The following is a 9,521-nucleotide window of genomic DNA, read 5'->3' on the forward strand; positions in this document are numbered from 1 at the left end:
TCATTTATCTTTATTGGTACTTATCCAGTGACAAAGTCACCAGGAGACTGGGAAGATCTGGGGTCTGTTCCCTTCACTACTTCAGGGTTTGTGTTTGAACTCAATAATAATATGAAATGCACTAACAATTTGAAAAGCACAGCTCTTCCCAGGAGAACAACTGTAACACTGTGCTCCAAAATCAGTTATTTATTTGCTCAGTGCTAGGAGCATTCCAGGTATTGAAGCATGCTTGGCTACTTGGAAATTGTTATAACAGTTCTGAGCACAGTTTTGACCTGGGGCAGATGTCAGTCTCCCAAACAAGTTTTGGATGTGTTCTAGGGGATAGCATGGACCAGAGACCATTGCCAAGGAGTGACTTGATTGCAGCCACTCTGATTAGGAAGGCAAGTGTTTACAGCAAAAGGAGCAGCCATTGTATTTCATTATCCATTGCTTTTGTTTATCTGTTTTCCCCCAAATGCTTTCTTTTTTATGGAGCAGTGAGGACAACTTGTACTCTAACTTTTTATATTAATTTTAAAATTTAAATAAAAAAGTGAACCATTGTCTCCAAATACTTGGAGATAATTTTTCCTTTGTAATATACTGTTTTCATGGCAATACCAATAAATCTTTCTTTCTACACTGCTTGACATTGATAAAGCCTCAGCTGGATGTCTATATTTAATGTCAGGCACTGTGCTCCAAAAAAGATGGGAAACAAGTGAATAGAGATAAAAGAAAGGCAACAAGAAGTATTTTCTAGACCTCTGATCAATGAAGAAAGATTGAAATAATTTTATTTGCATAGGGAATAGGGAGAATAGGGAGAGAGAGATGGAAGTCTTTCAACTAACATCTGTTGCAAAGACAAGAAATAACAATCCAATCCCCATTTCTGTAATGAATGAATTTGAAAGCAACAGGTTTAAATTTTGAGAGGGTAAATTGGGTTCCTGGTAAAACTTTGTAACAAAAGTGGGGTCTGGAACGGATTGATTTGAACTTCTGTGGGCTTTCTAGATCAACTATTTCACATAGTCTTTCAGGCCAACTGCTACCAGAAAAGACCTATGATAGCCAGGCTGTTCTTGGGCTTAAGGGATGCAGTAGGAGACCTTGAGTTTCTTTCTTGTCCTATGACTTTGGTTTCTTCTTCTGTAAGATTTGAATATTAATGAAGTAATGCCAATATATTCCAATCTATTGCAAAATATCTTAGGAGAAATTTTTCTTCCCCCTTCATCTGTTTGGCTTCAAAATCCTCTTATCTGTCTTAACACACCCTCTTTATAGATCTGCAAATATGACACAAGATTTCAGGGTATACATCTATATAGTTATTTGTATTAGAAAAATAAAAATTTTGATAGGTTTTTTGTTCATTGCTTTATTATTCACTTCAGGATATGCATTTACCCTATGCTGAGGAAACTTAGACTATGACAAATCCCTTGATAAGAAGATCATGACCCTTCTCTGGACATTGTCTCTGAATTTTGACTTAGTTACCAAGAGCTCCCTTGCAGACAGGTTTGTTTACTCTGGATGGCACAGGGTTCCTAGCCATAGCAAAAGAAAATTGTGAACCCAAAAGATTGCACAAATGAAGTTGCTGGAGCTTGTCTGTTTTAATTTTCACTTGCACTGCCACACACTCCAAAAATGAGAAGATTTTAATGTGGATAAAAGTACTGGTCCAAGTACAGTGGTTAAACATTTGTAAGGTAACACTATTTATCAGATTTAGCATTGTAGCAAATTTTTGGAAAATCTAGGTCAGAATCTTATTAAAGCAACCTGAAAACACCTCAGGCATTGAAAATGGTGCAATGGACAAATGGGCACTCCCAAATGTGCTGTTTGGACAAAGCAATTCTCTGCTCAAAGTGTACAGCCTAAAAGGTCAGATTCCTCCTCAATGCTGCATTAATACTTTCCCTTTTCATAACAAAAAAACCCCCAACCAAAACAATGCTCCCCTGCCACCAAAAATATTAAAAAAACCCCAAAAACCCAAACCAAACCCAAACCAAACAAAACAAAAAACCCCTAATATTTGTACCACTTTAATTACTAGCAAATCACATTCTCTCCAGTGGAACCTCATCACCTTGAATGACCTAATTATTTGTTTGAAGTCTTCCATCCTTCCTGATTTCACAAAACCCAGTGTATGAGGATTTAAGTGATCAGAGTGCCTATTTAAGGAAAGACAATATGACTGGAAAAAAAAAAAGAGAAAGGAAAGGAGCTGGTTCCAGTAAAATTGATCTATGAATTTTTTTTCAAAATTAGAAATTGATATTTTTAATAGTTTTGCAAAGACAGTACTCAAGATCTTGTGACTCTATATAATATAAGGGAGAGTTTAGCACTCCTAAGGCAGGTCTTTAGTGAGGCTTCTTGCAGAGCCAAAGAAAGCTGCAAAACAAAACCTATTCCTAGGGCTGACTGCTCCTTCCAACAAACCTCCTTCAACAAGAAAGAAAACAGAACAGATGCTTTGTCTTTCTACAGTTCTTCCCTAATCACTGTACAAACTGAGTGCAGTTTCTTAATGATGTGCTTATAGTAATATTCTGCAATAACTAGGCAAGAAGCCAGTTGGCACATTACAACAAACATGTCCTTCTTAATCCCTCCACAGCCTCCCTTGTTGGCCAGAGCCCTAATGAGTCTGGGCTGCTCTGTTGCAGGAATAAATGCTCAGCTGCATGAATGGCTCCACTGCTCCTTATCTACCTGGTGACTTAAAAAGTTGATAAACTTAATGTTGTACTGAAAGGGAGGGGTGGATGTTTTGTTGCCAAATTACAAATGTATTATATATCTTTATCAGTGCTTTTTGGGTTTTTTTTTTTTTTTTGTTTGTTTTTGTGGGTTTTTTTGTCCCTGGACTGTGAAAACCTGGAAAAATACATTGTTCATAAAATGTTTTCATCTAATCACAAATCTTATTAAGACAGTCTGAATGACAGGAGGTTACTGTGAACTGAAAAAGCATAGCTTTGCTCTCAGCACATTTTCCATTAAAAATATCATATGAGATGTAGAGAGAGTCACAGCATAAGCCATAGGGAATATATTTGCAAAAGCCCACCAACGACCCGAAAAAGCTGATTCTGGGAATAAAACATATAACATCTGCAAATGGGGATTGGCTTTTAAAGTCCATTCAAGTTTGTACAGTGCCCAAAGCACCAACTTGCTCTTTGCAGCTTCTTCAGAGCAAGGATGTACCAGTGCAGAACAGAGCTGTTGGTAAGTAGCCATGCTGAGTGTACTGCAGAGTGTGTCCCTGTCAGTCATGAAAAAGCTAAAGCCACTAGCAAAAACAGTGCAAATAAAACAATTATTTCTATTGTGTTTCCAATTCCAAAGACTTCTTGCAAGATATTTAGTACTAAATAAATTGGGTTACATTTTCTTCACAGAAGTAATCAGCCTGAAATGGGTGAAAATATACTTGGAAGATGGTTGAAGGAATGGGAGCATCACGGGAAAAATCTGGAGTTAGGATCACAAGTGTCATCAACATGTCTAGGGAAGGCTTATTATCCTCAATAAAGAAAAAGAGGAGTTTTGAGAAAATCCATGAGAAAATCCTCATCAAACACTTAATTTCAGTGAGTGTGTGTCCCTGGGAGAGGAAAGCAGCAGGGGCAGAAGTGCCACAGTTACTGGCATGTTTACCCAAGGCACTGTGTTGTGGGCTTCTGCAGGAGAGGAAACACATCTTGCTCTGCAGTTTGCTTGCCAAGTGACAACACAAGCTTTACAACAGGCCAGTCTTTAACACCTGTGACATCTGGAGGTGGAAAAAACAGCCAAAAAATTAACAGCTTCTGCTGCCAGTTTCCAAATATGTGTACTGTCCAGTCCCTGAGTTAGCTTTGTAAGCACCATGGGCTGTGGTGACTGTACCACATTTTCTTGCAGGGTTCATCCATGGCTGGCTTTGTATAGATATGAAAAACAGAGTCTGTGATGTGGTTTTGGTACTTTTATGGAAGTGGATAGAACTTGATGTTATCCCAGCACTTCTTGCTTCCCCAGGAAGGAAGGAAGCTGGGCGGGGTCTCACTCCCTGGTTAGAGGGAGCAAAAATTTGAATGTGGAGTCTGATAGCAAACTGTTCAACTCAACCTGTAATTCTCCTTGATCCAGGGACCTGCCAGTGCTTACATTCTGCTTCTGTGGGTACCAGGCTATCTGCCAGCATGCTAAGAGGTGCCTTTATTGCAGAATATGGCTGTTGTGGAAGGAGTTTGCCTTGGGCATGTCCAGGTGATGCAGAAAAATAGGTCTTGGTGTCTCCAGAGTGTGTTGGATCCTGTACAGAGCCTGTTGGCTTGGAGAGAAGGGTTCTGAAAGGCAAACTAAGCAAAGATTTTCCTGATAGTAGGACCATCTGAGCTGTTGCACGTTTTTGAGTTCAGCCTGGTACTAGATTAGATTGCTGAGTTGCTACTGTCTCTACAAGATGCTTGTAGAGACACTGGAGTGAAACCACTGTGGGCAGAATGGCTCATCTAAAGGATTGTTAGGGTTAACACATGAGGACTTCAAGGGGGAATTATAAAGTCTGATAGGCACTTTCCTTGAATGTGCTCTTAGAATTGAAACAAACTGGAAAGAAAAGCCCTCATTTACTTCTTCCCCCTGTACCTCTCCTGGTGTCAGATTTTCCCACCCTTATTCTATGACTCAAAGACACAGTCAAATTTTCCATTGCTTTTCCATTGCTAAAATCAGACCAGTAGTTTCAACAAAACAAGGTGATTCTATAATGAAGGAAAAAACCCTTTCCAAAGCAACACTCTTTTTGCTTTGAATTAATCTTATTATTCACTTATTTACAGAACAGTTGTCAAACGTTGATTTGTACCATCAGGATGTCAAGTAAAGCAGCTGTGATTTTTGTGTAAACACCCAGTTATAGAAGATGGGGCTTTTATAAAACGTGGTGAGACCACTGACAAAGTCACCAGGGCTGGCAGTGTTGTAGATGAATGGTCAAAAAATTCTGTTCTGGAGAGAGAGGAATTACTTACACTGGGGGGAAGGAAGGCATTGTCTGAGGTAACAGCAGCTACTTCCAGGAATATGGGGAATATGCTTTCTATTCTTGACACCAAAGAGCTGTTGGTTGTGAAGATGTGTGCTCATGTGTTGCACATTCTGAAGACACCCATGACTTTGGAATTACTGTCTGGAAATTTTATTAATCTCACTGACTCAACTATGCAGGTTATGTCTCAAAAAACTGTCTGAAATTTTAATAGGCTTTCTGAGCCTCTGGCTCAAAATTTATCTCGCAACCCAGAAATACTATTAAAAACAAATCACTAATTTCAGCAAACAAATTGTTTCTAGTATAGAAAAATTTTACTAGTAGAAACTTTCGCATGGTGAAAGCATGCAGACACAACAAAGTTTGCATTGCTATGGAAACAAAGGTTATGCTGGGAAAAACAACTTGCAAGTGACTGTGAAAAGAAAGTTTGTAAGAGTGATGCCTTTCAGCTTGATCTTGAAAGATATATTGCAACACAAGCATCTTGGATTAGAATACTGTTTTTATTTCGTTTTCCACAGAGACATGTTTCTTTCACCTCTATTCTCACAAATCTGACATCAAAAACTATCAAGATATATATATATATATATAAGCTATACAGGCAGAGAAATCTGTCAGTACAGCATTACTCTTCTTCTATCAGCCATTCTAAGAAAAACAAATGTGGTCCCTTCCATGCCCATCTAATACAAGAAAATCAGCTAAGTCAAGAGAGAACATATATATGAGTCAAGTTATTCATAAAAGAGTAAAAATAAAAAAAATGTAGTTTCTGATGTTTAAACAAAACATACTTTATACATTTGGCTAAGCTGAAATATTGTACCTTGCCAAACGAAAAACTGCTCCCTAATGGTAGGTTCCCTAGCAGCTCAGTAGGTATGCAAGGCATGCAATTCATTTCCTGCCAAGGCAGAGAAAAATGGGTAGGTCTGAGATTATATTGCTAGTGTGCTTGAAAAATATCTTAGTTGTTAATGTTATAGAGTGCATATACATGTTTTGACTTTTGGTCTCCTTGAAACTTTCCCAGGTCTAACTTTTGGGTTAACTGTCTTTTAGCTCTCAGCAATGGAGTGTTCAATGGGAGGTGAAATAGGAATTTCCAGAGCATTGCAGTCATCAGTGAGGAACACCAGGTCCTAGAGAAACAGGAAAAAAAAAAAAAAAAGGTAAGATTTACAAAGAAGAAGGGAAGAAGGCAAAAGACAGCACAGTGAGAAACTTGGGCCTGATCCAGTTTTGGTGGTCAGGGGACAGTGTGGAAACAGGCAGGGCTAAAAGCAGGGACTCTGCCCCTGTTGATGCATCTTGACCTACCCTTCTGCAGTAGGAGATCAAGATGGTGTACAGGCTCCGGGCTTTTTCCTTCAGCTCATTCACTTCAACCACTCTGTCACACCCAGGGTAGGCCACAAAGTCACGGAGTTTTGCCAAGACACAGTAATTCTGCAAAGCACGAAAAGAGGTCTGTGTAACCCTGCACAAACACAGATTTATGTTCCTCGCCCACCACTTCCAAAATTTTTACTGCTGTGTGACAACCTTGAATTCCTACCTCTGTGTACATGTAATCTATGCAACCTTCAGTCAGGCAAACCAATCACCAGTATTTCATAACAAAGATGTTTGGTCCAAATAAGTGCTTGGAAAATCGTATATGTACAGTGTTAATCTGCCAGCTAAATTCTCACATGCTTTAGGAGGCAACAGCACCAATACAATCAAATCTGCTCCCACAGTAGGTGGAGTATTCTACAGAATAGGTGCAGTCTCTCACTTTTTAGAGAGCACATGATTTAGCAGATGAAGAGATTATCAAGATCTCACAGATCTGATTCCGCTATTCCTGTACAACAGGAGAAGCTGTGACCTGTCCTGATTTTTTGAAGTAATTTTTAACTCAGACTTTGTGCTATCAAAATAAAACACAGACAACATGAATTTAACAACATCCTTGTGAAGCAGGTAAATAAATATCCCAGTTTTTGCTTTAAAGCCAGGGAAACTGAGGTACTTGAATCATATTCCTTGGTCTTTGTCATGATGTGAGATATTGGCAGCTCTGAAAATGGGATCTAGAATGTCCTGAATTACAAAACTTGGTGTAGTTGCTTATAGAAAAATGTGTCAGAAATTTGTTTTGTCTGATATTTTCTAATTTTTATCTACTCTGCTGAACACTGGAAAAAGAAGCAAAACATATCAAATATCCCACTGCAGAACACTAGGACAATAACTGTGTGTGCAGATTATTTTTTCTTAGCTGGGAGGCAATTATTGTTTTTTTTTTCCTCAGTATCACACTTCCATATCCTCAGGCAAAATTTTTTTTCTGTATTCATCAAGTAGCTCCTTAAAAGAGAAAAAGACAGCAAGGTATTCCTGCACTGCTTTTTGTTAAAGCTAAATGCCAAAAATCACTCAGAATGTAAAATGAAGTAGATTTATTAAGTGAAGAATGTTAAAGAAAGTTAATTCTAAATTTTTTCTTTTACACTATTACTCAAAGTTTTGTTGCACTTATTTAACTTCTGAAAAGGCTCTGTCACAGTAAATTAATTGTGTGCATATGGTAATAATTTAAAAACACTGATTTCCTAATTTAAAATTTTTAATCAAGTAAAATCTCAGAAAGTCCATTGGGATTTTAATAAGGTTCACACTGACTTTTTTTTTTTCACTCATCTATCCATTTAATTAAACTTTAAAAAAAATCCTTTTAAACCACTCCTCTGGGGTATAATATTAAGAGTTATTCTCCCTTTTCATTAGCTGCTTTTCCTGCACAACAGTAAGAAGGAAGTGTGCAAACTTACGTGTATGTCCAAGTACAGCCTGGGCAGCGTCCTCACACATGAGTCCTGTGGGAAGGAGGAAAGACTCGTCGTGATTTTGTTTTGAGAGAAATCTCCGTCAAAAGTGGCGACCTGCAGTGTCTGTGCAGGAGCAGTTTTTAGGTGGACTCACCACAGTCTTGGAGGTCTGCAGCTCCTTAAAGGACTCTGTGATTTCCTTGCTCAGAGAGAGCACCCTGGAGTAGCAGGTCGGAGGGGCAGCGGTGGCTAGCAGGGCAGCAGAGAGCAGAGCAACCAGGAGCAGCAGCATCTTCATCGTGGGCAGTGTGTCCAAAAGAGGAGGAAGGGAGGGAAAAAATCACTCCTGCTGGTTAGGTGGGTGCTGCTGAGCATCAGTGAGTAAGCTGGACAAATCAGCTCTCAATTAAATAGCCTCCTGCATGAACAGGAAGAAAAGTCTGGGGGTGGTCCGAGCAGCAGCTTGCTGCCGTCTTAAATTTCCTGCCAGCCTATGAGGCAGAGCTGCAAGAGCTTTCCTGCCCAGAGCAGGGAAAGAGGGAATGAGGGTAACACAAACAAACACCACTGGCTCTTTTCATTCCAGAGAGAAAACAACACAGTGAGCATCATGAGCAACAGAAATATGTGTAAGGAAAAGGGTTCTCAAAGTGTCACAGGCCCTAGCCTGTCTCTTCCCGGAACTGTGGGACTACATAGGCTGCAGATAGAGAGAAATCCTTCCAAAAAGCAAACTTCCCCAGCACAGGAACGACATGGACTTGTTGTAGTGAGTCCACAGGAGGCCATCCAGTTGATTAAAGGGATGGATCAGCTCTCCTAAGAGGAAAGGCTAACAGAATTAGGATTGTTCTGCCTGGAGAAATGTCAGGATGACCTAATTGCCACCTTCCAGTACTTGAAGGAAGCCTACAAGAAATATAGAGAGGAACTTTTTACAAGAACAGGTAGTGACATGACAAGGAATGGCTTCAAACTGAAAAAGAGTTAGGTTTAGGCTAGATATGAGGAAGAAATTCTTTCCTGTGAAGTTGGTGAGGCACTGGAACAGGATGCCTCTAGAATTTGTGTGTGCCCCATCTGCAGAAGTGTTGAAGGCTGGGTTGGACTGTGCTCTCAACCTGGTCCAGTGGAAGGTGTCCCCATCCATGACAGTGTGGTTGGAATGAGATGATTTTTAAAGATGCTCCCAAAACAAGCCATTCTATGATTCTATTATTCACAATTTGTCAGTCAAAACAATAGTGCTTGTGATGGCTGCTTGGGAAGACCAATGTATTTACATATTCATAGTCTCAAGCAAAGTGAATACATCTCTATATGGCTTTGATAAAAGTATAACAGTTATTTTGCTTTCTGGGTTGAATTTATGGGGCTTTGTTCTTTTATTAGATGCCAGACAGAGCTGAGAAATCCAGATGCTGGGATACAACCCTGAAGCTGAACATATGTTGTTTTATATGTCAATTGTCCTGTAAAATGGAGGTACTCTTGAATGAAGAACTGGTTATTTTGAAAGTTATGCCACCCCCAAATTTTTAAATTCAGATTTTAATAAGGTATTGATGAAAACAAAAAAGTATCTGATGAAGTAGTGCAGTCCCCTCCCATTGTAGTACACGAGGAAGATTCATTTT

At 39.3% G+C, this 9,521-nt stretch overlaps 1 protein-coding gene across 2 annotated transcripts; it reads right to left on the reverse strand.

Annotated features, from left to right (window-relative positions):
* Positions 1–5,549: 5,549 nt before the first annotated feature.
* On the reverse strand, positions 5,550–8,339 carry CYTL1 (cytokine like 1). 2 transcript variants are annotated; one of them, XM_064419349.1, is made up of 4 exons: positions 8,042–8,339; positions 7,888–7,932; positions 6,389–6,517; positions 5,550–6,210 (listed from the first exon to the last, which is right to left on the reverse strand). In XM_064419349.1, exons 1-4 carry the CDS (start codon positions 8,180–8,182, stop codon positions 6,127–6,129), a joined length of 399 nt encoding a protein of 132 aa, XP_064275419.1. In that variant the 5' UTR covers positions 8,183–8,339; the 3' UTR covers positions 5,550–6,126. The 2 variants fall into 2 exon arrangements, with proteins under 2 accessions (XP_064275419.1, XP_064275418.1); XM_064419348.1 differs by having other exon boundaries at positions 8,039–8,331.
* Positions 8,340–9,521: the final 1,182 nt, after the last annotated feature.

Source organism: Passer domesticus, chromosome 4 (assembly GCF_036417665.1).
Source record: "Passer domesticus isolate bPasDom1 chromosome 4, bPasDom1.hap1, whole genome shotgun sequence".
Taxonomy (NCBI): Eukaryota; Metazoa; Chordata; class Aves; order Passeriformes; family Passeridae; genus Passer; species Passer domesticus.

Coding starts and splice junctions, on each gene's coding strand:
- CYTL1 (XM_064419348.1), bottom strand. CDS start 8,182: ATGAAGATGCTGCTGCTCCTGGTTGCTCTGCTCTCTGCTGCCCTGCTA. Junction 6,518..7,887: donor GGCTGTACTTGGACATACAC/GTAAGTTTGCAC, acceptor CGTGCTTTGCAG/AATTACTGTGTCTTGGCAAA. Junction 6,211..6,388: donor TGATCTCCTACTGCAGAAGG/GTAGGTCAAGAT, acceptor CTGTTTCTCTAG/GACCTGGTGTTCCTCACTGA.